Source organism: Musa acuminata, chromosome BXJ1-4 (assembly GCF_036884655.1).
Source record: "Musa acuminata AAA Group cultivar baxijiao chromosome BXJ1-4, Cavendish_Baxijiao_AAA, whole genome shotgun sequence".
In the NCBI taxonomy this organism is placed as follows: Eukaryota; Viridiplantae; Streptophyta; class Magnoliopsida; order Zingiberales; family Musaceae; genus Musa; species Musa acuminata.
This window is the reverse complement of record NC_088330.1, coordinates 41,290,010-41,317,269: the sequence shown is the minus strand read 5'-3', so window position 1 is coordinate 41,317,269 and position 27,260 is coordinate 41,290,010. Positions and strand designations below refer to the sequence as shown.

General features: G+C 43.6%; 7 protein-coding genes, 1 long non-coding RNA gene and 1 other non-coding gene across 10 annotated transcripts; 3 read left to right on the top strand and 6 right to left on the bottom strand.

Moving 5' to 3' along the window:
• The first annotated feature begins 1,511 nt into the window (after positions 1–1,511).
• LOC103982590 (zinc finger CCCH domain-containing protein 56) lies at positions 1,512–4,209 on the top strand. The gene is made up of 2 exons (XM_009399558.3): positions 1,512–2,679; positions 3,349–4,209. Exons 1-2 carry the CDS (start codon positions 1,881–1,883, stop codon positions 3,627–3,629), a joined length of 1,080 nt encoding a protein of 359 aa, XP_009397833.2. The 5' UTR covers positions 1,512–1,880; the 3' UTR covers positions 3,630–4,209.
• Positions 4,210–4,904: 695 nt separating this feature from the next.
• Positions 4,905–4,989, bottom strand: TRNAM-CAU (transfer RNA methionine (anticodon CAU)). Its single transcript is given in 2 exon segments — positions 4,905–4,940; positions 4,952–4,989. It is a non-coding gene; the product is annotated as a tRNA-Met (tRNA).
• Positions 4,990–5,170: 181 nt separating this feature from the next.
• On the bottom strand, positions 5,171–5,710 carry LOC135672224 (probable transcriptional regulator RABBIT EARS). The gene has a single exon (XM_065180679.1). The coding sequence runs from the start codon at positions 5,708–5,710 to the stop codon at positions 5,171–5,173; it is 540 nt and encodes a 179-aa protein (XP_065036751.1).
• Positions 5,711–6,963: 1,253 nt separating this feature from the next.
• Positions 6,964–13,223, top strand: LOC103982591 (AT-hook motif nuclear-localized protein 10). 2 transcript variants are annotated; one of them, XM_009399559.3, is made up of 6 exons: positions 6,964–7,116; positions 7,403–7,913; positions 8,610–8,662; positions 10,484–10,615; positions 12,383–12,544; positions 12,630–13,223. In XM_009399559.3, exons 2-6 carry the CDS (start codon positions 7,484–7,486, stop codon positions 12,906–12,908), a joined length of 1,056 nt encoding a protein of 351 aa, XP_009397834.2. In that variant the 5' UTR covers positions 6,964–7,116; positions 7,403–7,483; the 3' UTR covers positions 12,909–13,223. The 2 variants fall into 2 exon arrangements, with proteins under 2 accessions (XP_009397834.2, XP_065035008.1); XM_065178936.1 differs by having other exon boundaries at positions 6,984–7,116; positions 7,361–7,913.
• An 874-nt stretch (positions 13,224–14,097) lies between these two features.
• LOC103982592 (2-C-methyl-D-erythritol 2,4-cyclodiphosphate synthase, chloroplastic) lies at positions 14,098–17,033 on the bottom strand. Its single transcript, XM_009399562.3, has 3 exons — positions 16,639–17,033; positions 16,419–16,549; positions 14,098–14,471 (listed from the first exon to the last, which is right to left on the bottom strand). Exons 1-3 carry the CDS (start codon positions 17,021–17,023, stop codon positions 14,238–14,240), a joined length of 750 nt encoding a protein of 249 aa, XP_009397837.2. The 5' UTR covers positions 17,024–17,033; the 3' UTR covers positions 14,098–14,237.
• Positions 17,034–17,696: 663 nt separating this feature from the next.
• On the bottom strand, positions 17,697–19,287 carry LOC135671055 (transcription factor PCF2-like). The gene has a single exon (XM_065178944.1). It carries the CDS (start codon positions 18,985–18,987, stop codon positions 17,986–17,988), a length of 1,002 nt encoding a protein of 333 aa, XP_065035016.1. The 5' UTR covers positions 18,988–19,287; the 3' UTR covers positions 17,697–17,985.
• Positions 19,288–20,035: 748 nt separating this feature from the next.
• Positions 20,036–22,506, bottom strand: LOC103982594 (protein HOTHEAD). The gene is made up of 5 exons (XM_009399565.3): positions 22,390–22,506; positions 22,144–22,319; positions 21,414–22,055; positions 20,433–21,336; positions 20,036–20,298 (listed from the first exon to the last, which is right to left on the bottom strand). The coding sequence occupies exons 2-5, from the start codon at positions 22,223–22,225 to the stop codon at positions 20,241–20,243; spliced, it is 1,686 nt and encodes a 561-aa protein (XP_009397840.2). The 5' UTR covers positions 22,226–22,319; positions 22,390–22,506; the 3' UTR covers positions 20,036–20,240.
• LOC135671059 (uncharacterized) lies at positions 22,054–22,991 on the top strand. Its single transcript, XR_010512623.1, has 2 exons — positions 22,054–22,470; positions 22,553–22,991. It is a non-coding gene; the product is annotated as an uncharacterized LOC135671059 (long non-coding RNA).
• A 1,176-nt stretch (positions 22,992–24,167) lies between these two features.
• Positions 24,168–26,947, bottom strand: LOC135671031 (F-box protein PP2-A13-like). The gene is made up of 3 exons (XM_065178904.1): positions 26,195–26,947; positions 25,820–25,938; positions 24,168–24,731 (listed from the first exon to the last, which is right to left on the bottom strand). The coding sequence occupies exons 1-3, from the start codon at positions 26,507–26,509 to the stop codon at positions 24,302–24,304; spliced, it is 864 nt and encodes a 287-aa protein (XP_065034976.1). The 5' UTR covers positions 26,510–26,947; the 3' UTR covers positions 24,168–24,301.
• Positions 26,948–27,260: the final 313 nt, after the last annotated feature.

Here is a 27,260-nt window from a genome sequence, read left to right as displayed (position 1 = left end):
CGTGTGACGAAAAATTTACCATAGTGTAGGTGAAAGGCCAAATGTACCAAAGGCACGTGAGTTAAGAAAACCTAACCCATGTGACAAAAAATCCACCACAATGGAGATATAAAATCAAATGTGCCTGTGGTGCATGGGTCAAGAAAACCTTACTAATATGAAGAAAAATTTGTTATAACATAGGCATAAGGCCAAATGTGCCCAAGATGGGTTAAGAAAACCCAACGCATGTGATGAAAAATCCATCACGACGGAAGATAAAGCTAAATGTGCTCGAGGTGTGTAAGTCAGGAAAACTAACTCGTATGATGAAAAATCCATTACGATGAATGCACGAGGCTAAATATGCTCGAGGTGCGAGTCAAGTAAACCCAACCCACGTGACAAGAAATCCACCACGACAAATGCATAAGACTAAATATGCCAAAGACATGTGAGTTAAGAAAACCTAATCCATATGACGAGAAATCCATCACAATAGAGACATTAGACTACTATGTTTGAGGTACGTGAGTCGAGAAAACATGACTAGTGTGACGAGAGATTTGCCCTGACCTATGAGTAGAGATCTAGAACTCTCTCATGTCAGATGAACTAAACGTTGTATTTCGAGCTCTTTTCGTAAGAGCCTCGAAGCACCCCTTCAGAGAGGGACAAATAATAAATAATTCACCATCAGCTAATCATCATCCGATGCATAATTATTATATGGTATATAGAGGGGGGGGAGAAGATGAATGTCACATCTTCACTTGTCTATCCACGTGGCTGCTCGTGTGGATGAAGGTCGAAAGCAAGTAATAGCAAGCTTTCTTCTTGCTCTTTGTGACCAGAAAGATAATCTAAATTTTCTTCCTGCCCTTTATGGCTACTAAGGCAATAATAATTTTTTTTTTCATATTTATTTCCAAGGTAATCACAAGCTTCATTCTTGTCCTTTATGATCAAATATAAATACTCATCTTTAATATTATAAAAGGAGACAAACTTACCTTTCTGGAAGAAAGAAAAAAAGGACTTTGACGTCCACACTCAAAGATGTCGGGTTACTAATTTGAACGCTATAAGGATCAGATCGAAAAATCTCTTTCGACATTGGTTTTCGTATAGATGGTATCTCGAGAGCTCGACGTTTTTCTCTTGGAGGCATATTAGAAGTTATTGCGTATACAAGTTCGGATCACGTTGAACTTATGATGATGTCAATGATTTTTTTTTCTAACATAAGATTTGTTGACTATAATGTTACAATGCCTCAATATGAACCTTTTTTTTTTTTCGGTACACGTAACTAACATCGAAGTAATAGTAATAGTTATAGTGTTTCTATAATTTATAGATTGAGGTCTTTTACCAGTAATTTGTATTATTGAGCCAATACATTTCTGATAATATTTTCTTAATTTATGTATTAATTTGATCTCCATGGTTATTTGTCTAAAACACTGTTAGGAGTCAATATCTAATCAAGTTAAATAAACCTAAATGGCCCCTTTCCGGAGATACGCGCGTCCCGCCGTCCGTACACGCGCGCACCCCTCCGTGAGATCCGTCCTGTTGCTCTGTCGTTAGGGTTTCTGCGCCCCCGCTCTATCTTCTCCTCCCCACAGTTCTTGCTCGCCGTCATCGGTACCCAGTTGATTCTTTAGGGATTCTTCAATTCCGTCCCCTCGCTCCCGGAAATGGCGTCTTTGTGGGACTTCTGAAGAATCCCTCTCTCTGCCTTCGCCGACCTAGGCGTCTTTCTTATTTTTTTTCGGGAACCTCGCTCTTGGCCACGAACGGCTGCTTGTTCTGAGCTTGTGGATTCTTTCTTTCGACTACGGCGGTGGAAAATTGAGATCTTGGTCTCTCTTGTTTAGGTTCCGCGTGTATTTTAGATGGATTACGGTGGCGGAGCTGCGTATCCTAGCAGCAACGCCATCGCAATTGTTCCGGACGCGTCCGGCCCTCCCGGTCGCGATTCCTGGCCCCCGGCTGGAATCGACCAGCTTGTGTGGGCGACCGATGAGGATTACCGTGCTTGGAACGGAGACCTATCCGCTGATGCCGGATCCAACTCCGCCTACGACGGCCGCCAGTCTCAGTCCCGTGCCGGCAGTGAGCAGCCTCCGGGAAAGAGAGCTCGGAACTCCCAAGGGGATTCCCACGGTGGGAATCGGACCTCCAGCTCGAGAGCCATCGGCAAGATGTTCTTCAAGACGAAGCTCTGCTGCAAGTTCCGCGCGGGTACCTGCCCTTACATAACGAACTGTAATTTCGCTCACGGGATCGAGGAGCTCCGCAAGCCGCCGCCTAATTGGCAGGAGATCGTGGCGGCTCACGAGGAGGGCTCCGAGCTCAGAGAGGAGCGTCAGATACCGACGGTGAGCTCGTCGATTGCGATCGGGGACTCCGAGAGATCTCATAAAGGAAGGCGTTGTAAGAAGTTCTACACGGAGGAGGGGTGCCCGTACGGGGATAGTTGCACATTCGTCCACGACGAGCAATCAAAGGCTCGGGAGAGCGTGGCGATCAGTCTGTCGCCCACAGTTGGGGGCGGTAGCGGCGGATACGGGGGAGGTGCAAATGGGTCACCTCAGAAGCCTTCGAATTGGAAGACGAGAATCTGTAACAAGTGGGAGATGACAGGGTATTGCCCGTTCGGCAGCAAGTGCCACTTTGCTCATGGTGCTGCAGGTATGACATCCAATCTTATTCCTTCCAATTCTTGGTGTGACAACCATAAGCTCAAATCTTGCTGTGCCATAAGAACAACGACAAGAAGATCTTCCTCGGATTGCTTTTAGTGCTTGAATTATAGATATGCATTTATTTACATTCTATCACTAGTTTTTGTGGCCACATACATATCTAGATAATATCTTCGAGCTACGGCTCGCTGCAGTAACTCTGCAAAAGGATAATGCAAGTGATTCTTACTGATCTAATTTGTAGAGTGACACGCATTATTATTTGGAATGTCATTTAGATTAAACTAGGCTTGTGGCTGCCGAATTTCTTTAAGATCAAAGACTGCCTGTGTCAATTTGATAGGCTGTGATGATTGATTGGCAATAAATTTCTGTAAAGCAGACCATGAATCCTGTAATTTGTTGCACATTTCATAAGGTTTATTGAGCAATGAACATAGTTTATGAGTAAAATAGTGTATCCAATATGCATCCATGATTATATATCTACCAATCCAGCAACACATCGCATCCTTCTTCTACCTCCTTCTACTTTTCTTATTTATGTTCTCTTTTAATTTTATTTTTGTACGAATATTTGTGCACTATTTAACATGTAGAAATACGTACACTGCAGTATATTCTTCTCATTCATGAATAACTTTTGTGGCCTCAGAACTACACATGTATGGGGGAGGGCTTACGGAGAATGAAGTAAGAGATGTGTCGTTGGCCACTTCAGATTCAAAGCAAGCTGGGACATTAACAAAAGCTCCGATGGACACTTCTGTTGCTTCAAGCCTTCCAGGTCCTCTTTCAGATTTATATCATATGGGTGTTCCTTCGCAGAGGTCCGCTGGTGTGATACAGAGGCAGGTGCAGAGGTCAGTCGAGAAATGGAAGGGCCCGGACAAGATTAGTAAGATTTATGGTGACTGGATAGATGACATCGAGTAGATCCTTGCTCCTGCTGATACAATAATTAGCCAATTATCTCCATTTTAGCTATTGGTGCATGATAAACACTCAGTTTTCCCGGTACGTGGAGTACTTGAGGCAGCTGGTGAGATGCGACAGAAGAGATTGCTTAGCAAATGTCTTGCTGGTTTTCGAGATTGCTATATAAGAAAATACTGTGCCTCACAAGAAAATTTGCTAAGACTGCATGGATTTTTTTCACTCCAACCAGACTCTGCATCAAACGGTATTGGCATTTGATCAGATTAAGTGAATGATGATACTTGAATCTGATTTTTAGAGGCAACTTGCTTATCCTCTTCGATCGTCTCTCGGTTTACAGTTGGGCTCCAAAAATGAGTGGAACATTGCTAGCCAGACATATGAAAGGTATGTGACTGGTTGTAGGAATGTTTCTGGGGTTTTAATGTATTTTGTAAATATTGTATTCATCAGTTTTGTGCCCTTTGCGGGTCTTTTCTGTTCACTTAAATGTATTAGTGATGTTTCTCTCGGTTGATGAACCGAGTGTACTGTGTTACAGCATATCCTGCTACTCCCGTGGTTTTGTTTCCCTTCATTATCCTTTTTTGGGTTATTTTTCCCCAAAGATGTCTCAATTTTCTTTTTATTTGTTACTTTTTTATCTAATACCTTAAATGCCTCTTCGTTCTGATGTCTCTGTTCCGCCATGTCGTGGGTCATCACGGTCGCCCACCCCCATCGTGATGCTTGTATTAATCTTTGTTTCGCCACGACGATGATCTTTGTGATCTCCCTTCCTTGATCTCTCTGGTTTGTCTTTGTTTCCGTCTTCAGTGACGGTCGTCACAATTCAACTCCGTATCTCGTTTCTTTTGAGGACTCACGAAATGGGTCGAGGATAAGAGTGGTCGGGGGGTGTGAGGTAGGGGTGCATTGGAATAGAAACGATAATGAAGGAGCAGTTACGATATTAAAGATTTATTATATATTAAAAAACCATCAAAATTAAAAAATTATTTTTAAATAAAGTTTGACTTCATCTCACATATCGATGTGATGTGCTTAAAAAAAAGAAAAAATAATAAATAATTATTATATGACTGGAAAGAGCTTTTGTGTAAATTTTTTATACGAATTTTCTGTGTAATTTACATTTAAATTTGTATGTTTCAAATTAAGTCATTCTTCCAAATAATTAATACTACTACTACCTGCTAATTACATCAACCATTAGTCTAAGGATTTAGAGAGATAGAGAGAGAGCGAACAAAAAAGGAATAAAAATTTAATTGGGGTGAGAGAGGCTCGAACTCTCGACCTCAGGATAACCCAAATGCTATGAGACCTACGCGGTAACCAACTGCGCCACCACCCCATGTGTCAAAGGTTTAATCATTTATCTAAATATACTAAAACTTACAAAACGCTGATACGGTAAATGTTAGATGTAATTCACATGTTGCTGACCATGTACGTATGTCTAACACACAAGCAGACTGCATATATAGAACATAAGACTAAATTGTTGATGGAAATATATTCTCCCTAACTTCAGATCATCTTCCAAGTCGAAGCTCCAAATCCAGCTCTTCCACCACCAGCCCCTCGTCGCCTCCTTCCTTGCTCGTACCACAGGAGGCGGCTGATCCATTCCGATGATAAGGCGTACCAGACACGAACGCTGAAGAAGAACCCATGGACGGCACAAAGACCTCGCCGGTACCTGCACCGATGGAGTAGACCAGGAATACGCCTCCACCAACGGCAGAAAATTCCGGTGGTGCCGGCGGCGGCGGCGGAAATGCTGCACTTGCATGAGCTGAGGACCAGGAGGTGCATGACTGCCGGAGCCTGGCACGTTCGCGGCGGTGAACATTCATATGGCCGCCCAGTGCCTGAGCGGATCTGAACACGCGACGGCAGAACGTGCACGCGTACGAGCGCGGCGGCCATGCCGTTCCCACGAGACCACTGGTGTCCTCTGCTACGGCCCGTACTCCCCATGACTCGCCCTCGGCACTGCTGCATCTCCTACCTCTCCAGTTCACCCTGCCAGGGTTTGATGGTTGCTCAAACGTACACAGTCCAGCTTCCATGATTCTTACTCTAAGCAGGAGACGGTGCGAGGTGCAATGAGCATACAAACAACTGCCTTAAATACCAACAAGACACATCGAAAGCTACAGCATGGAGTGCATCACCAGCCATGGCAGCTGCTCTACACGAGTGGAATATCCTCTGCATCAGTCCAAGCCTACTGCATCGCCTTCAACGACGCCAGTGCATGCTTCGTTACCTCCATCCCACCCTACTGTCACTGTAAGCCAAAAAAGAAAGCTCATCGATGACGAAGACGACGCAATCTAATGGGAACCATCTCAAGCAACTCCATGACCGCCGCTGTTCTCATTCAGCGCATTGCTCGTATCGATGTCTACCAAACCGAAGACAACGACGATAAGATACCAACCAGCCTGCAACTTTGACCACTCGACATGATGGTAGGGTTGACAAAGCTAAGTTGGCGATCGAATAAGCCATATAGATGCATGAATCATAGAGAAACCTCACGAGAAATCATCATCATCATTGGATTAGCTTTGGCATGCTTGTTTGATGAATACAATATTACGTAGCACATGCGACGCATGAGACCGACCTATGCATGACATTAATATAAAATTACAAACTATAATTAATGTGTGGGGGAAAAAAAAAGAAAATTAACTTTATCTTAATTAAAAGGAAAAAATGATTGGGAATAATCGTGTGACGAGTCAAAGGTCAAGATTGCAGTCTTAAGGACCACTCAAATTGGCAGGTGACATATTGTAAGATGCAGTGACCTGTCAAAGTTTGTACATCCCACATTTAAAACTCCAATTTGATTGAGCGGGCAATTTGAATTTGAAGAGGAATTGAATCCAGTCAAGAATTTTCTATTATTATTTTTCCATAATTAAATGCCTCAATGCATCATAGTGTCTTGTGTCATTTTCATTAAAGAAATTTGACATGCATATATATATATATATACATCACTCGAAAAATAAAGAGGAAATAATTAAAATTCAGTCACAGAATACGTTTTATTGCGTCAGAGTACAGTAAAAGACTTGTTTTGGTATTAAAAGAAATATGTGGAAAAAATAAAAAAAATAAATAAATATATATAATCTGAAAATTAGAGAGCTTACGACACAGAATTGTAGGCAATAAATAATTAGAGAAAAAGCATAAAAAGATGTAATAAGTCATCCTCGGTTTGAGAGCTAAAGCTGAAACTTATTTTTAGAATTTCTTTTTTATTTCTTTGCTGGGAAAAAGTATTTATTCCCATTTACCCCATTTTGTAGTTTCCCCCTTTGATTTAGTTGGTGGCGGTGCGGCGAGGGTTCGGCCGCGGCTATATCTGCGAGAAGGGAAGGCGATTTCTTTCGGGTTTGAAGGCATTCTTCGGCTCGGTTTGGTTTGTGGCAGTCTATTATTGATCTGATCTGAGGTATGTCTCGCTTCTGCTGCTCCCCTTTACTCGGATCATTGTGCCATTGTATCTTCGCGGATTGGGGCCCAAAAACGTCTCTTTTTTTTGCATTTGGGTGGAAGAATGTCGCGTGTTTTTACCATCGTGAAATGTGGGCTCGGTGGGATGATTTTGTCTCTGAAAGTTGCGATTTTAAGAGAGCGTGCGTGAAATTTCTTGACGTCCTCACTCGCACGTTTTCTTGTTGAAATTCGTTGTTTAGGTTTAATTTACTTGGATAACTGCGAATCTGGTTCGGTGATAGGGTTTTTGTCGATTTGGTGACGGAAAATCTAGCTGAAGTGCATCGGAGGACGCTCGGGATTTGGTGTTAGGGTTTTGCGAAATGGACGCTAGAGAGCCTCCGAGAGTGAGCTCTTCGCAGCCCAGTGTAGTGGTGGGTTCCGGCTCTTTTGGAGCCGGGGCGACCAACAGTCCGATGGTGGGGCCAAATTCTGCTGGGATGATGCAGGAGGGCATGCGACTTTCGTTCAACCCCATGCCTTCAGCTGTGACGAAGACGGTGGATATGACTGCTTCTCTGTACCAAGGTGATGGTTTCTCTGGAATGAGGCCAGGTGGCATATTTAACGTGGGCGAGCCAGTGAAGAAGAAGAGAGGAAGACCAAGAAAATATGGACCAGATGGTAGCATGGCTTTGGCCTTAACTCCGCCGTCTTCAGCTTCTGGGTACTCTAATAATCCAGCTGATCCAGCAGCTAAGCGTCGAGGCCGCCCTCCTGGTTCGGGCAAGAAGCAACAACTTGATGCGTTGGGTAATTATTGTGCCCCTCTTTTTCAAATTAGGATGAATTAGTCATTATGTGTTGCTGTCTATATACAGTTGCTTTATCTATGGTCTTGAACTCCAGACAAGTGATTATGAGGTAGACTTCCCTGGCTTCAGATATGGTTTAACTTGTTGCATCTAGCTCGGTACATATCTACAATAATATACAAATCCTTAATTATTTTTGTATATTTAGCAAATTCCAGTTAGTCCAATTGTCCAAATATTTCTCCAACATCACTTACTTCTATCATGCATCTGTGGCTCTTAAATTTAATTCTAAATTGTAACATTTGAGTTTAAATTTGAGCCAGGATCAGTATTCTCTGTGTCGTGTATGATATTTTCTTGTACATTCTTTTTTGTTATCATCCCTTAGGTATTTATAAATTCAGTTATTATCTGTCTACTAATATAGTTTGCATAAGTTATTTATGCAGATTAGTTTCAGTGTCAAATCTCTTCATAAGCAAGGTCATGTGAAGGCCTTCAGTCTAGCTACATGGCTTGAGTTTAGTCAAATTGCATCGCTTGAGTGTCTAACTTATTTTACCTTTTTTTCGTTTGCCTCTGTTGTCTAAATATTGAATCTTATTCAGTTTTTTTTTTTCAAAATTTTAGCATTTTTTGTTCTTCAGGATTATTTGTCTCTTATCTAGCCTCACTATTCATGTTTACCCAGGTGCACCAGGGATCGGCTTTACCCCTCATGTTATTACTGTTAAAGTTGGAGAGGCAAGTAGTTGCACCTGGAATATTGTGCTTTCTTTTTTGTTTACTGTTCAAATGTAGCTAATTCTGAGAATTAGAAATCTTAATCTTGCTTTTTCTCGGTGTCAATGAAATTGCTATTCCAATTTCATGTTTCTTTAATTTTGTAGCCAATATATGGACAAGTAAATTGCATTGTCATATATTTTCTTGATATTTATCCTCTTCTGCACTAAAAAAAGGGTATTCCAATTTCATGTTTCCTTAATTTTGTAGACAATATACGAACAAATAAATTGCATTGTCATATATTTTCTTAATATTTATCCTCTTCTGCACTAAAAAAAGGGTAGTGTAAGCAATTTCTAATTTTTATCAGTTATCTTTTGTGTCATCTGAATCTTGTAGTGTTAGTTATAGATCATGCAAATTTGACCTAGGCTTATATCTTTACCTTTGCCAAATTCAAATTACTATATCTGATGCAAAATATGCCTATATTTCTTTTTTGCTTACAGTCTATATGTGACTGATCTGGAAGTTCACCCAAAAATAAAAGAAGCTGCAAAAAGAACAAAAAAAAGGGACTTTAGATGGATTTTTTAGAAAGGATTCACACAAGCTTGATGATTGACCTCTGAAAACAGAGGAACTCTTATTTGTATCTCATTCATCTGCTCTAGGTATTTTCAACTTAACATTTTAGGATTTAACCCTGTAGATGGTTTGCTATAATCAACATGGTTCCTCAATTACTTTTTTGGGTAACTGGCCTTGTGTTTCTTGAGTGTGCAAACAGATTGTTGAATTGAGAAGTTGTCACCCACTCTATTGGTTCAAGCAATTATGGCGACCAATTTTAAATAATAACTTTTATGAAAGAATGCTTGTTTGATAGCTTGTATGTCTTTAGGTCAATATCATTTGCTTGTTATTTTATTGAAATGCATGTCCAATCCTACTTTTGTTTATAGTGCTTTCTATAACATTTTGACCTAATGTATTTGGACGCTTGATGTTTTCTATGAGATAGAGGCACTTTAGAATAGGTAAAGCTTTTTCTTTTGACCAGTATGTTTCATGGCATCTTTCTACTTTTTGCTGACAAATTATCACTCACTGGGCCCATCATTTTTTGACTCCATATATGAAGAATACTTTTGATATGCCATTCTACAGAATTCATTTGTTAATGGTTTTTGGGTAAGATGTATTATATATAAGCTTGTCCATACAACTTCTGACCTTCTGCTCTTTATAACCGAAATTAATGCATCCACTCTGTAGATTTGGACTTTCAGATAGAGAAAACAATACAACTTGGAGGTTGAGAGAGTTCCTTTAACGGGATTTGTTAGCATCTTTATGCAGTATTACAAAGATTAACCTGGGTAATTGCTAAACTAAAGCTTGAAGATGAATCCTCTAAATTTTTTTTTTTGAAGCAATTATTCAAGTTCATTACTTTTAGGTGAAACTCAGAGCTGAGGACAAATGAAGAAAAATAATGTCATATGCCTGGCTCATTCATCTGTCATGGACTAGCATATGTGTACCTGTGCATATTCCAAGGCATGTTCTTGACCAGCATAGGTCACTCTCAGTGTATATCAGTTCATGCTGTATGTAGTGAATGACCAATAGACACCTGAGCACAAAGCATCTTGTATGGAGTTAAGGATGATAGTTTTGTAGGATGCATCCTCTGAGACATAATGTGTTTTGCATTGTTTGCAGAGCAACTTGATCATCTTTAACTGTTTCACACAAAAGAATTGATGGGGCTATTGAAAATTTTTAAGTTAATTGACAATAATCAAATGAGGTCATTTTTTGCATTGGCAGGATATAGCTTCAAAAATAATGGCCTTTTCACAGCAAGGACCTCGGACAGTCTGTATTCTGTCAGCAAATGGTGCTGTCTCTGATGTAACACTTCGGCAGCCAGCAATTTCTGGTGGAACTGTAACTTATGAGGTTTGAATGAAAGCTATTAATAAAATACTACCTAGATTTTTTCTTGTAAAGGATTCAACATTTAAATTTAGAAATTACATGCACTGTTAATCGTTTGTATATTTTGCTAGTGGGTAAAGCTTTTGTATTTGTAGATATGTCGATATGTATTTTATATCGACCAAGAAGATGTCATGATGGAAATGCAAATCGCCAAAGACAAAATGATATAGCTGGACAAAATTGTTCTGTTTTGTTGTTTCTCATTTGATAGCACATGATGAATTCTTGATGTTGTGGAATTTCTGTAGCAGTCATTTCATTCTATTGCAATTGTGAAAATCAAACTTAGGAATTTCTAATTTCCTCTGTTGTCAATAGGGTTGTAGCCCCTGTGTTTTCTGCATTATGAATACAAATTTATGACAATCTTTTGTAAATGCAATCAATATTCAATTTCTACAAGTCTTTTGATTCAATATCTATAGAGTCAAGCTAGATTTCTTCCTTTGTTTTACTGTAAACAGTCTCGTAGTTTAATAACTTGTGGTGCTTGGAATTTTCTTCTGGAAAAGTCTTTGACAAATGGTGATTGTTGAATCAGTCTTATTAATCCTTACCAGTTACTAGTCTCAGATACAGTTCTTTAGACCTTTCAGTTGTTATATTTCAAGCCTTGAATTCTGCACTTTGGACTCTTGTGAGTATCTTGTATTTAATCATATGATGTTGTCTGGATTCAGATGAAAAGGGTCACAAAATGTTTAATTGATAGACACTTGGGTTAAGGTAGTCATAGGTGGACCCCCCTAAGCAATAAGTCTCCAGGGTCCTAGGGTGGACCACTTTATGATCTGATATATTTTTGTCACTGGCAAACCATAGGGTCTAATAAATCTTCATATGTTGTTCAGCAAATTAAAATGGTTTATCATGGTAGAATAAACATTGAACATACTTTCATGGGTTTGTAAAACTTGTGCCTAAGGACATTGTGTTGCCAGCTGTTTGTGGCCATAAGGTCTCTGTCAACTTAGCTGGAGTACTACCTTATGCATCCATCTGGGGTCATTAGATTGGCTCAGGTTTAGCATTGGTTATGGAATCTAGATTCCTAATTAGGTTGTTATTGAGGATATAAAGTTGAGATTTATACATTAGTCAATTTGGTTAGAATTGGCCTAGTTCGTGACTGATTGGGTTGTTGGGTTTGGCTGGATCGGTTCATGGTCATTCTATTGTGATCAATTCAAACAATTTTCCAGGAAATTGAGAGCTTTTGAATAAGACCAGAATCTGCTTGCAGTAGAAACCAGTTTTCAGGGATCGGGGATTTACCTATCCTAAAATCATCTTGTGGTTCAGCAATATGTATCGGCAAAGGTCCAATGTTTTCCTTTTTGGTTGGATAATATGATCTTTTTCTTTTTTTCAAGAAATACAGCTCCCGTGGATGGAGAGATGAAAAAGAAGAATTTTCAATCCCTTGTACAAGGAAGATAAAAAATAACAATATTGTTTATATTGCTGAAGCCATCTCATCCAAGAGTGGCAAATGCAAACTGTACACTAAGACAATTTGCCCTTTTGATAAGGAACATCTCTATTCAATGTCAACATGCAATATTTTGCCTAAGAACTGTTACTATAGCTTGACAGCATTAGGTGATAAAAGCACTGCTCTACTTGTGAATATTGCATAAAGGTTAATGCTTGAAATCTTGGTATGTTATCTATATATCTATAGCCATGACTGATGGCATATGTACGGGGATATTTTTTTTGTAGGGACGCTTTGAGATTATCTCTTTATCAGGTTCTTTTCTACTCACAGAAGATGGTAGCACTCGTAGCAGAAGTGGTGGCCTAAGTGTCGCACTAGCAGGATCTGATGGCCGCATTCTTGGCGGTGGGGTTGCTGGAATGCTTGTGGCAGCAACACCTGTGCAGGTAAATTCAAACCTCTCCTTTGCATACCATAGTTGTCCCTCTCAAATCACTTGTCTGAGATAGTGAAGATTCACTTCAATTCCAGGTTGTGGTTGGGAGCTTCATTGCAGAAGGGAAAAAGCCAAAGCCAGAGCCATTGAGGTGGGAACCCTCGTCAGCCCCACCACAGATGCCTGGCTTTGGAGCAGCAGTAACAGCCAGCCCACCATCTGAAGGGACATCAAGTGAATCTTCTGAGGATCCCGGGAGCCCCACAAATCAGAGCGTTGGCACCTGCAACAACTCTGGTCAGCATGTTCAACCTGCATATCCACCTGTCAGCTGGTCGCACTCTGCAAATCTAAATGGCATGAATCTGACATGAACGTGATGCATAATTAACAAAGTCATGTTGTATGTGTTACTATTATGTATTTGTTTGAAGGAGAAAGCACCGGGAGTTGGATCACTGTAATGTTAGTTGCCTCGAATTACTACCGTACCTTTTGAGTTGGATCACTGTAATGTTAGTTGCCTCGAATTACTACCGTACCTTTTTAAGTGTGCCTCTTAGGGACATTTTGAGGCACGTCACAGATGGTTCTGACGATCCCAGGTTTATGTCGTTAGATCACTCCTGGTCTGAATCATTTGTTTGTCTACTACTTTGAATCTCTATTTATTTTGTTTACTAAGAATTTATCTTATCGTCTTCCATTTACAGTGGTGCTCTCTGATATAGGTTGATCGACTGTTCTTTGGTTCCAGTCTGCCTGATACTTTGGCACCTCTACCACTTTGCATCCATCCACAGGCAGATGTTGAAGAAGTATTTGCAGGATCTCTACTATATCAATTATTTTGATTCTTTTACTCTGTATAGGCTCATTCGGTAAACAGGGTAGACTCTGTTTTTGGTGGAAACAATCTGCTCCACCATTTTACATTGAGTTCTAACATATACATGAACATTGAATGCTTTCAGTGTGTTGTCTCAGCCAGTGCTCATGAGAGATTACTATAGTGCTTGAAATAAATGGCCAGTATGTGATGCTTGATTCCTTCAACTCAGTGAGCAGCTGCTGTATGTACAAGAAAAGGAAATGTGAACCATATCGTCCAGCATTGACTTGGTATGATGCTTGACTTGTGAGATTGAGTCTAGAAAGATTCTGTCGAATCTTGAGATTGCCTGACCTGTGGCTGGCCTTCAAATTGCACAAGCTTAGTCTAAACCTTAGGAATGTCTCCTTCGCGACCTTATCGCAGTTTTCTCGACTGTGTAGATTACGTCTTGACCATCGGGACATCTCCTTGAAGACCTTACACCAGTTCTTGAATGAGAGGTTTGCATCGGATGATTGATGCCAAAAGAAATTAATGGTTAACATTTTCATTAGCCAAGGACACTTGACCACAGGAAAAGATGATAATTTCAGATAGATCTGATGATTTAGCAGAGACTGCAGGGCTTCACTAAAGCTCTATGGAGTTTCTTTCTAGTTCTAAGGTCATCACCAGAAAGAGCTCAACGAGGGAATCATATGAGATTAGTTCACAGGGATATGGTGAACTTAGCACAAACATTAACCATATTTCTGGGCTTATTTATCATTTCTGTCATGATTTGTATGTTAACATTACTTAAAAGTCATTGGAATCAAATACATCTATGATGAAACACATTTTATGAGCTTTCCTTGATGGACAGGCTTTACATCCTAATAAGAAGAACCACTGTATGTGCTGCTATACTTCTATTTTCTCCAAGGCTGTCAACCTTCTCATGTGTTTTTGCTTTTAGATTTACCACGGACGAGTGCGCTCCAAGCAGATCACATAAATTGGACCTGATGGCCTCCTTATGTGGGCTTAGCTTTGGTCTTTGCAGAATCAGCGTGGCATCCAAGTTTCCGAGCTCATAACCAGCTTCATGCATCAGTCTCACCTGATATGGACTAGTATTAGTAAGCCTACTTGAATGCTTTGAGATGTTGTTAAATTATTCTTGAATGCTAGAGGTCCTATAAGATCCCATATTTTTCAACCATGTGTAATCAATATCTGCTCTTAACCGGCTTCCACATGAAGGATGAAATAACTAAATATTAAGAGTGACCTTTAGATTGTCATGAAAGTCAAGTGAGCATATTTATGGTGTGACAACAGAGAATACTCTTAACGTAACTACCGAAGGAAAAATGAAGACTTAACAGAGCAACACTTACGTACATAAAAAATGAGCAACACTTCATACATAAAAAATGTTGTATGACTCATATTAACAAAACTATAGCAGGAGTGACGAAGACTATATGTAATATACAATTAATGCCTCAGAAATGATGAATTGTGCAGTCATAACAAGATGGTTACTGACATTAGAAACTGAAATTCAACTATATATGACATGTTATAACAATAAAAATCAGCTTTCTGGTGCTGAATAATAGACCACATCATGCATCCCATGTCCTACGGTTGGCTTTAGGGAAAGATAAAAGGAGAAAAGGGTGAAAATGAGACTAAAAGAAAAGAAAAAAAGGAAAATGGAGGCAAATGAACATCAAAAGTGGCCATTGGAGGCTACAAAAAAGATAAAAGAAGATAAATACCAGGACAGCAAGGCCATAGAACCACTTTAATTATTTTGTGCAAATGGACTTACACTTTTTATGAAAGATTCAAAATATTCACTGCTATTATCCATGATTTCACCTTCAATCCAGACTGAAGTAGCTAAATCCTACCCCCCTGAGTTTCATAGCTGGTGAAACTCAACCAAGCTGTTAATATGCATGGACTCATTGGACTTGGGGTTATATTGAGTCTGTCAGTGACCCAAACACTGCCAAGGGAAAGGTTATCTGGAGACTTATGCTCTCACCACATGTGCTTTTCTAAGTTGCCAGTAAGGACAATATAGATGTTGCTTTTTAGCTATGAATATAAGGGCAAAAGATATCCATTTGAGAACATGTAAAAGCATGAATTGGGAAAAGAAAAAGGCAAACAATAAAGAGAAAGGTGCAAAGGTGCGAGACCACAACTATGAAACAATCTGGATAAGGAATGATAAGTGTATGCTCTAATCATGTTCTTCCTCAGTCATATTTGAAGATGCATCTCTGTATCTACTGGATCTTTTATCGAATTCCAGGGTTATATTACAAGGGCCATGGTTCCACCAGAAATATGAAATTTCTTTATATAATGTTGAAGGTCCCAGCTCAAGAGGCATGTCTATCCAACCTAGTTACTGGATCCCCTGTTCTTTCAGGATACTACAAGAACCATTGAAAGACAATATAAGCCTCTGTTCAAGTTCTAATATATGAGATGGCACTATATGTGATAGTCATATTTCTCTTTATCCCCAAGTTATTTAACTGTCAAGAGAATGATTCAAGGTTCAATGACACGAAAAAGACACTGCTGATCATTTGGTGCAGCAGCTTGCTCATTATTCGATGTTTGCCCTTCAATGATTAAAAGGGGCTTGTACATGAAAAGAATCCCTGCCGACCATTTAGTGTAGCAGCTTGCTCATTGTTTGATGCTCAGCTTCAAATGGTCATAAAGGGGCTTGTACATGAAGACTTAACTACCTTTTCTCCCATCCTATTAGGTCATGCAAGTTCTTCCAGCTTCATGACCCAAATCATGGAAGCAAGCCTTGCTGGTCCTCTACTTCAGCTCAGTGGTTTAACTTTCATGAACAGTTATGGAAAGAATCCATCACATCAATTCAAGATTCAAACTTTTTTCTTTCTATTAGGATTCTTGGCTATGGTTGAATGAGAAACCAGTACAAGAAGAACATAGGAAGCAAACAAGCCAAAGAACGCTCAAAGATAAAAGGAAAAGTAAATCCAAATAAAAAAGCCAAACTCACAGCTTCTCTCACAAAGACTGAAGAGGCTGCGCCCTTCCATTTGGGATCCGAGTCTGGAAAGATCTGACCGATGTCCGGAAGGCCCAGCGCCCCCAAAATCGCATCGACCACACAGTGAAGCAACACATCACCTACACAACATCACAAACAAAAGCAAGGGGGGAATCAAACCTAAGTCCATCGCAAAGCATAATTCATGAAGCCCTAATCGTAACTATACCATCAGAGTGGGCCTCACAACCCCGATCATGCGGGATGTCGATGCCGCCGATGATCAAAGGAAGGCCCGGCTCGAGGCGGTGCAGGTCGAACCCATGGCCTACTCGGAAAGGAAGAGACGGAGGAGGTCGAGACGGCTCAGATTCCGCCTCCACCGCTTTCTGCTGCTCCACCTGAAAGGCAGCGGCGGCGGTCAGCGGCCGCAGGCTCGACGGGGGCCGCCGCGGCTGCATCCGGAGGAAGCTGGGGACGGCATGAGCAGAGGGAAGGGAGAGCGGAGGTGGAGTCCGCGTAGATTTAGGGGCGCCTGGCGAGGCCCAGAGGACGGACAACGACGAAGCCATGTTCGAGTACGTCGAGCGAAATGGGGGTGAATCGGGTAGCATAAAAAACCCAATTTTCTGCGATGCATGTATTAAAGACGTCTCAGATATTACTCGTGTGGGCGGCGTGTCGTTCGTTATGGACAACACTTTTCCTGCATGTTCGTGAACACTCACTCTTTGCCCTACCGTGCTCTTTATTGGATTCCTAAGTGGCCCCTACGTTTAGACCGCTTGTAAATTTTCTCACTGTTATTCGGGTACCGAACTGGCGAGTATCAATAAATCCCAAGAGTGCTCAGTGGGTGCGAGTCATCCACGTGGAGGAGGAGGATTCGTCTGGAAGCTTCACCGCGTATGGGGTCTTAGTCGTGCATCCCGACTTATGGGACAACGAGACGAAGTAACCACGGCATCGCCATTAATTCCAGAACTACAAACATGCTACGCCATCGTAACGTGTTTGGCGTGGGATTTGGGTGGACTTTGTACTTAGTTATATTAATGTCATTAAATCGAGGATAAGGACAGCAATTAAAGTCACTATTGAGTAGTTCAGGGGAGAAAGAAAAGCAGGATTAGCAACATGGGTTGGAATGACCACTCGACGCAGAGGAAACAGAGCTTTGCCTTTTCTTTTCCTTTTGCTGTCTGCAACTCCTCACCCTTTTGCCTTCTCAGCTGATGCTTACCAAATCCTTCCACTTCAATAAAACAACGCTAAATACTCCCCAAGAAATATAAAGAATATAGATAATTAATATCCTATATATATATATATATATATATATATATATATATATATATATATATATATATATATATATGAGAAAGGTTGGAGGAGGACAACCGGCCGGAACACTGTTACTAAGTAGGTGGTGGCCCATTCTTTGGTCCCACACACTCACTCTAGTGAAATGGCGAGGAAGAGACGACACATACTACAAATCGAGTTAAAAGAAGCAAAATTAGAAAGCAAGGAAAAGGGGAAGCTAAGCCTTCCACATTAGAAACTAATCCTAATCCTAATCTTCGGGACTACTGTCGTCCTCGTCCTCCTCGTCGTCGTCGTCTTCGTAGTCCTCTTCCGCCCCTTGATGACGCTCGCGGGGCCCCGCCATCAGCTGCAACCCCGGCTTCCGTGCGGCTGCCGGCGCAGCATCGCCGCTATCGGGTGCCGCCGGGGAACCCGCCGCGCCGGTTGCAGACACTGGCTGGACCGACGCGAGGTTGATAATCTGCGGCCCCGGCGGAAACGTCCATATCTGCGCCTGGCTCGACGGCGCCGTGGCCACGGCGGCGGAGGGCGGCACCATCCATAGCGCCCCCGGCGGGATCGACGTAGCCCCGGTGGCACCGCCGGCTCCGCCCATTGTCCAGAACGGGATCACCGCCTGCGTCCCGCTCGCGCCTACGGGGGCCAGTCCCGCCGGTATTGATATGGCCCCGTCTCCGGACAGCAGAGGGTCTTGGACGGGGAAGTAACCGGCGACGACGGCCCCGCCACCGCTTCGCAACGGTTGAAGCTTCCTCCTCCTCTTCTTGGCCGCGTCCTCGCCGTTCGCTGCGGGGTCGTCCGCCGCAGCGGCGGACGTGGAGGTGACCGGGGCGGAGGACGGCGCCTCGGTGGGGATCTTGAGCGTGCCGCCGACGGTGGTGGCGATTGCGGGGACAGTTCCGGTGCCGGTGGCGGCGATGATCGCCGGCTCAGCCTGCTCGAGGAGCCACTTGATGGTTTCGCCGTCGGATTTGTGACCTAGCTCGCGCGTCAACTGGAAAATCCGGGCGGCGCAGGCGGCCGGCATGCGGATCCTCCGGCCGCGGCCTTCGACCTTGGTGTGTCGGTCCTTGTTCCGGGACGCCGGCCGCCGGAGGATCTGGAACGCCCCCAGCCCCATCATCTCGATCGGCTCCGGTTTGGGGACGATGAACCTGTGAACGGGAATGACGCCCGCCGGCGGTGCAGCCGCCAGTGCCCCGCCGCTCGGCCGGGAATCGGCCTTTCCCTCGGGCTTCCCGGAATCCATACTCCCTCGTCGCCGTTCCTCCCTGGAAAGAAGAGAGCACGTCCTTCTTCCCTCTCGCTTCTTTTTTCCCTCCTCGCTTTCCCCAATTCACCAATGACAAAGCTACCAAAACCCTAAGAAACCCACACCCTCTCTTTATTCATCACCCACCACGACGAGATCGGAACTCCTATTCCAACTGTGCCCCTATTCTAGTGAACTTTGACCGTCGGATCGTGATCAGGAAGACAGCGTGCGGGTCGGCCTGCACCCGAAAGGGTTAGTTATGGGATTTCGGAGACTGCGTTCCCTTGCCTAAGCTCCACCAAACTTTCCCTGCCTAGGCTACACCCGTGCCTCCCTTCCCTTCTTCTTCTTCTTCTTCTTGATTCCACCGAAAGCGGGGCCCACTGCCCTCTTCAGCCCCTTTGTGTCGCTGGGGCGTGGGCGATTATTTTCGAAATACATCGTTTCGCTACCCATTTTGTCCACCCGCCTTTTCATTGGAGCAACACATTCATTGCGTTTCTCAGGTGTGGGGCCGACGAAATACCATGCGTCGACGAAGAGGTGGGGGGCGGGCTCAGGGGGAAGGTTGGGTGGATCCACACGAGGGGCACGTGGCTCGTCACCCATCGTCCTCGGGACGGAGCCCGATCCACACGGTGGTCCCCGGCACCAGCCTTCGCCCATGCCGACGGGTGGACCGAGCGTGGCCCCCACACGGGGCGACGGACGCGCGTCGTGGGGCGACGTCCGTGGCCGGCATTAAAAGTTGGGGTGGACCAGGGGGCGGGAACAAGAGCCGGGTCCCACACCGGGGGAAGGCGTGTCGAAGCGCCCCCGCTTACCAACATTGCCATCCGCCAATCGGACGGTAGGCATTGGGCCTCCATCAGCATTAGCGTCTGATGATGATGGATTAGGGCACAGAGCAGTGTCCCCGTGAACACCCAAGTCCGCTTTGCTTTGTTGTCACGTGGCTACACCGAGACAAAGGTCTCATTCGTTCATCGCAAAGCGATACGGTAAATAGTCTCAGTCGATTTAGACTCAAACATGTAAAATATAATCAACAAGAAAACGAAATTATAATTTTTTTTACAAAAATATTCATAATAAATTATAATTAGGATGATTTATAGATTAATGTTCTGTCGAACATTAATTTATTCATCAATAGATGTATTGACAAGCAAGACACACGAAAAGTGTTCGAGAACACAATGCTCAACGTAGATCATCAACTTCTTCAGCTGGCATGTCCTACAGCCTTACATAATCTCCACATCTCCATCCAAACGCTGCTTTTGTATCTGAACTCCCATGTACCTGCAGCACAAGGTAAACCTTCAATCCAAGCAGATAAGGATGGTGCCAATCGTGGTCCAAGCAATCTGCATCTACCATTGTTACTCGTCAACAAGATTAGTCAGCGAATGAACGAGGAAAAGAGTGTCACTTGCCTTCCCAGCATCATCACGGTAGCTTGGGGATTGGTTCCAGGGGAGAAAGTGAAGGTGGAGCCGTCGATGACTCGGAGAGCATCGACGCCGAGAACCCTGTAGTCATGGTCTACCACCTGGCCGACTTGGCAACCGCCATGGTAATGCCATATGGTCAACGCGAGGTCCTTGCAGTACTGCTCCAAGGAGGTGGAGTCATCGTCGTGCCTCGTTCGGTTGTTGACGATCAAGCTTGCAGATAGGGTTATGAGATCTTCCACGGATTGATTGGAGTTCCTGAACTCGGACATCTCTTTTGTCTCGATCACTCTCTTTATCGTCTCCATGCCCTCCACGCACGTCCGGACGTCCTCGGGTTCCACGAAGTAATTGAAGGTGACGGCGGGATTGTCTTCTGGATGGAGATTCTTGAGGTGGAGGTGACCTCGAGACAGCGGGCGTGCCAGCTTCTCCCCTATCAGTCCGCCTTGAAAGGGATAGATCTCTTCGTTTCCTTGCTCGGACGAAGCGCGTGATGGTTCAGCACCGCCGCCGGAGGAGGCACCGAGCAGAGCAGCAACCAAGTTGAGGCCGGTCAAGGACTCCACGTAGTAGCCCGACGGAGCAATCCCGACGACCTGCACGGAGGTGATCTCCACCGGCTGCGGCGAAGGGATGACGATGAGGGACATCGGGTTGTCGGACATGCCTTGGCCGACCATCGGCTGGTCCAGAACGACCTCGATGCCCAGGGATCCGAGGTGGTCAGCCGGGCCGACGCCGCTCAGCATGAGCAGTTGCGGGCTTCCGAGGGCTCCGGCGGACACTATAACCTCGCTGCCGGGGCAGTCTTTCAGGTAGGCCTCGTGCACGTTGCCCTTCTCGTCCTTGTACACGACACCGTACGCCCGTGGTCTCTGTCTTCCTGCATCATCATGTCATATTTATTGTTCGAATGCATCCACTAAGAGCTACCTGTAATGCGTGTAAGAGTGCTCCCACCTCCGTCCCTGAATAAAATCCTCTGCGCCGTGGCGCGCAAGAGCACGGTCAGCCTGTTGGGGTCGGCGTACTTGAGCAGGTCGGCGGCGGTGTGCCGATGACCATCTCGATCGAACGTCGTCCCTCCGATCTTGGTTCCGTACAAGTGATCGTACGTAAACCCGTTGTACGGTGTCACTCCGGCATGGAGAAGCCCCTCCTTCAGCGCGGAAGTCCACTGAATCAGCTGGGGCTCGGAGGCCACCTCCTCCTCCACCCATCGGTAGGACCGGTTCACCAACTCCGCGTCCCAGCCCATCTCTCTCACCTCCTGGGCGCTGGCACGGGAGTAGAACCCGGCGTTGATGCAGGTCCCGCCGCCGAGGACGCGGGCTCGCGCGTTGATGATCCCGTCCTCGGAGACGAAGCGTTGGGTGGGGGAGGTCGGAGTGAGGTCGGCCAGGTTGCGGACAAAGGTCGCCAGGTTGGATATGTTGCTGTTGCCGTAGGGAGATCCTCCTCGTTCCAGCACCAGCACGTCGAAGCTGCGCGAAAGGGTGGCGGCCAAAGGGCAGCCGGCAGTTCCCCCACCGACGATGATGTAGTCATGGTAGGACACCGTCGGACCGTCCGCTGCATGCTTCACGAAGGTGTAGGAGGGGGCTGTCAAAACAGAGAGACACAAGAAGCTTGTCAGTATCAGCGAATGAAGAGGGTACAGATGTATCTCAACTTGAGACAAGAGACGGACGTTTCTCAGCGTGGCAGAAGCTATGAAAGCACAGGACGAAGACACTTGCTGCAAAAAGGAACCTTTGCCTGGCCAACTCCATGATCTCAAGCTTTGGTGGGAGGAGGATTTGAGTTCATGGATCCATGAACTGCCTTATCCACGAGGATTTCCCTTCAAGCTTCGTGTCTTCATGCCTGCCACAGCGATTGGATCTATCCGAGTCTTTATTAATCGTTCAAAGTATTAACTACTAGGCGTTCATACCAGTAAAACGTCGAACGCTGCGACGTCAATTGTGGCAGCTAGCGGCGGCGAAGCAGGGCATCGCATGCAGAGAGGGGACAGGTCGGAGCCTAATAACCTCATCATTTCAATCTCTAATATGAATCAGATGCAAGTCAATGACTTCTTTTACGATTATTTACAGGAAACGGTTGACTTTGGATGGATCGAGAATTGCTGGTCACACACGGCGTCTCGAGGTCACATTCAACTCATTAATGGCTGTCCAGTCCTTCAGATACTCCATGGAGGGAGCGTCACGCCAACAAACAGCATCGTGGAAAGCAAAGGCCAACCACCAGGAGGAATAGATCCAAAGAGTTGCAGGACCCGATAACTAGATATTAAAATGATTGAAAATGATTCGTCCAATACAACTATTACAACTGTGAATGCAAAGTTATTCCTGGCAACCATTTCTGGAGAAAAAGGATAATTAGATATTAAAATAGGTTTATCTTTAGTAAACAATGATAAATTAAGAAACTCTTGTCATCATTCTAAGAGCTTGAGATGGATGAGTCAGTTAATTAGTGGTTGTATTGTTGTTTCCTTTGAGAATCAATACCATTAGTATCTTTTAATTTATAATATTTGTCTGGAATATTGCTATTGATAATTCATTTTTTTTTGCTATTAATATCCCTTTACTTTATACAATCATTTTAAAAAATAATAAAATATAATTTTACTAAATACAACTTCTCAATTACTAATTATACCCTTATTTCTTATAATAACCCCTCAAATATCATTACTTCATATTGTCATATTTCATCTGTCGGCCAATCGTCTAGTTAAGCATCAACACTAATTGAGTCTTGAAAAATATTACGATAATTAAGGGATAAGTTGATGAGATTGACATTCATTCATTTATTGAGGGGTATCTTATGAATATTAAAAATGAGATTATAAATAGTAAACATGTTATCAACAATAGAAATCTCTTTTGTTTTGTTGGTCTTCTTTTTTCATGATTGTCCCTTTCTTTCTGCTCATGAGACACTGATGCACAATAGTAAATACGCTATCAACAATAGTGACTTTGATGAATAAGTTCAAAATTTATAAATATTCTTAGATTTTTGAATTCAAGAGATAAAAGTGACATCCTCAAATCTCACCACCATACATATGCATCTTATTTGATTGCATCTTAATTCACATGGCTCATAAGATACTAATTCACCCATGTGATCGATACAAAGTGCAAGTGCTCGTGGTTGGAGCCCTCAGTTGGCATCAATATACCCGAGCAGGTCGATCGCACTATCATAATGTTATGCACTTAGTTAATTTTGTTTAAGTTGTACGGCACCGATGCATCTTTGTCCGTAAAGATTAGTCTCTCCGAAATCTTCTATGATCCTTTAGGATCTACAAAATAGAGAACGAGTTATAAAGAGTATTATACTCGGGATCCACAAACAATCATTTCAGCAAACATTTCATAGCTAACAATATTTATTTGCAAGCCTAAGATGATCATCAAAACTAAAAAAAAGTGAGGATATTAAGTCTACTATCAGCCTTTTATATGTTATGTAAAGTATAAATATTATGTAAAGTATAAATAAAATCAAAAAATACGAACATACATGAGTATTACATCAAACCTCTTATTTATAGTTTTGTCTGTGATAGAAGATGGAGTCCCGAAGGCATTGAAGACGCGTAGCTTTCAAGCGAGTGTGGAAAGATAACGCCATCCAACCACAAGTCATAAAGGATAAGAAAGAAAAAGTGTGTACTTCATGTGATCAATCATGGCAGAGGCTGAGACTGCATCTGACCATACGACCATTCTTTAATTCCATACTCAAAATTGATGGGAACAAAAAGAGTTTATATACATCTCATTCCAATTGGGATAGCCATTAATACTACAATGTTACATGCTGGTGCTAGACACCTTTCTCTGTCTAAAACCCTTGGGATATATCAAAACAGAGTCGACGCAAAGGCCACCTTTCGTGTGCGTGCAATCGATTTGTGTCATCGAAAACCTCAATGTGGTTGGCGCATTGCAATTGTCTACCACAAAATCTCCTGCATGGTAAAGAATCCAACTCCCTGGTTTGTTTAAGTAGCAATGGGACAGAATCTGGTGGCCGTTCGATGTTGAGAGCTGGAACTGCACTGGTTTCCTGTCCCACCCATGGACGTGCTCGGAGCTACAAATCCGATGACCAAAACGCTTGGAAGCTCGACCCAGGTGGAGTCGGACGAATAGGCTGTAGGTACCGGTCGGGAAGCAGAAATCGATTCCTCCATTTACCTCAAACCACCACACTTGCTGAAGATATGCGACCATGCCAAACCTGCACGCGGAAATATTAAGTTTTTGCTATCATTCGTAAAATTAGCAATCATAATATGATTTAATTGCTAAAAGTTTGAGAACACACTTTGCACACAAAGATAAAAACAACTTTGTGAGCACAATTAATGTCAACCAATATTAGAAATCAAAATCTTGACGGTCGATAAATAATCAAATGTTGGTTGCAAAATAAACCCGTTCCAAATAGCCGCAACAAAGAGTTGATTAGAAATGAACTACCATTTCAAAACAACCAAAATACGAAATCGAGACAGACTTTGACCGCATTGAATCAATGTTATCGTATAGGACAGATCACCGGACCATCTTTAACACTGGTTAACAACCTTCAATGCATATCTTTATATCTAGAGAGTAATTATTATTTTAGAAAGTAATGGCAGACAACAGTATCAAATGGCTGAGAGAGACTTTGTCGAATCAGTGTTGTCGATACATTGACGATGTTCAATTCACAATATACATACAAATTATGCCTTGAAAGAATTATCAAGTTAAATGGCTATATCATGACAAAAAGTGATCACACAACCGAAAACTTGTACAAACCAATCGGGATTCAACAGCATCAGAATCCATTCAGCTGATGATTTTACCAAAGGATCAAATTACACACATCACAGGAGTGGCATTCGGAAGAGGTAGAGACCAAATTCCAACCATATTCGATATCACAGACAGAAACCAAAAGACCAAAGATCTCATAATGGACAACAAGAATGGTTTCATAAAGCTGTATCGTATGCATACAGTAATCATAGTGATCTGGTAGAGATAACATCTATTCGTTTTCTCGATATCCAATGCTCGAAAGGGTCATGCAAGGCTAATTGCGAAGACGCGCAAGAGGTTACCTCACAAGGCTTGTTAATGCACAAACACTTCAAGGGCAGAAAAAATCTGCTACAAGCTATTTGACACTAAGACATCTACCAAAGTCATATTATGTTGATCAAAAGCTAAAGGATGAAGGTTTGAGCTCCAAAATTTGTGGGATTTTGGATGAGCAATATCACACACAATGAGACCAACATCATCTGTTCATTCATAGATAAGATTCGATACCTAGATTCATCGGTAGGGAGGTATTTCCAGTATCTCCTGTCATCGATTCCTGTGATCAGCAATGCCTTTGAGGAAATGGACAAGCAAATTCCACCACTACTCTTCTCCAGCCAGAATTCCTGCTCGCCAAATGCGAAGCTAACGTTAGATGAAACCCCCAGACAAGAAAGGGGCACAATGCTTTCAATTACTGCTAATGCTCTTCGATTATATCCAAAAATTAAACATGGAAATCCTGCCCAAACCCTAAAATTTACTCCATCGATTTCTTCGATCCCGTCCGTATAATCCCGATCACAAAATCGACCGAGAGATAGAAATCGTCGATTCCTTGTATCCTGTTGGTATAATCGCAAGAAAGAAAGGGGAGAATACCTTGGTGCCTCCGTCGAAGGGGTTCGGCCGGCAAAGACGCGCATAGATCTCCTTCTTGCAGAGACTCGTCTCTTTCCCCGGGCGCCTCTCGCCCGAGGCCAATCCCATCAAATACTCGTAGTTCTTCGGCAGCTTCGTCTCCCACACGAAGTCCGCCGACGCCGCCCCGCGGAATGCGCGGCTGAGACGCGCCGCACGGCATATCTCCAGAGGGTCGAGGTAGAGCAGCACCTCCGCGACGCAGCTCTCCGGCAGGTCTCCGAGCCCGCCGGCCTCCTCTTCCGGCCGCACGATGCTCGAAATCCACGACCCCATCACCCAAACTCCACGACACCACCCAGTCCGGAGACGGCGACCCGAGCAGGGATTTCACGGGAAGATGCGGGCTTTCTAGGAGAAGAAGAAGAAGAAGGGGGCATGCAGTGGAATCGATTCGAGATGGACCAATGGCCGTTGCTGTCTGGCGGTTGGCTTCGTTGCTTCGCCTTGAAGCGCCGAAAGGAGAAGGGAATTAGGATAAAGACACGGATTTCGGAAGGGCGGGCGGATGCTCCGTAAAATAACAATGGTGCCGGCGGTCGGAACGGTGAAGTGACGCAACTGCCCCTTTAGGAAGACGGCAGAATCCATGAGCTACGCCGTGGCGACCGTCGGCGGTGGATGCGACGCGTGCGTACGGAGATACTGTGGCCAGGTCGGATAAAGAAGAATGCTTTACAGCCACCAGTCCGTGTCGACCTCCGCTCCAACCCGCAGTTCTAATAGGGAGACCCACGGGACCCACTGGTCCATGTCCGAATTAACCCACTCGAAGCGCAGGTACGAAACTGGGTGCAAGATGCGAAGGTAAGACAGCATTGTTTTGGTTGGCAAAACGTCGTCGGTTCCGCCCACGAGACTTGACTCTTTGACGGCTGCCGCGAGGACAGCAGTGGGTGTCTTCTTCGTCAGTACGTTGCCTGCTTCCGACGGATGCACGAACCATGTGGAGCTCACAAGCTTATCATGTGTTCCGTTCGAAGTTCATGGATGATAAGAGGCAGACATATAACCTCACTTATCCAAA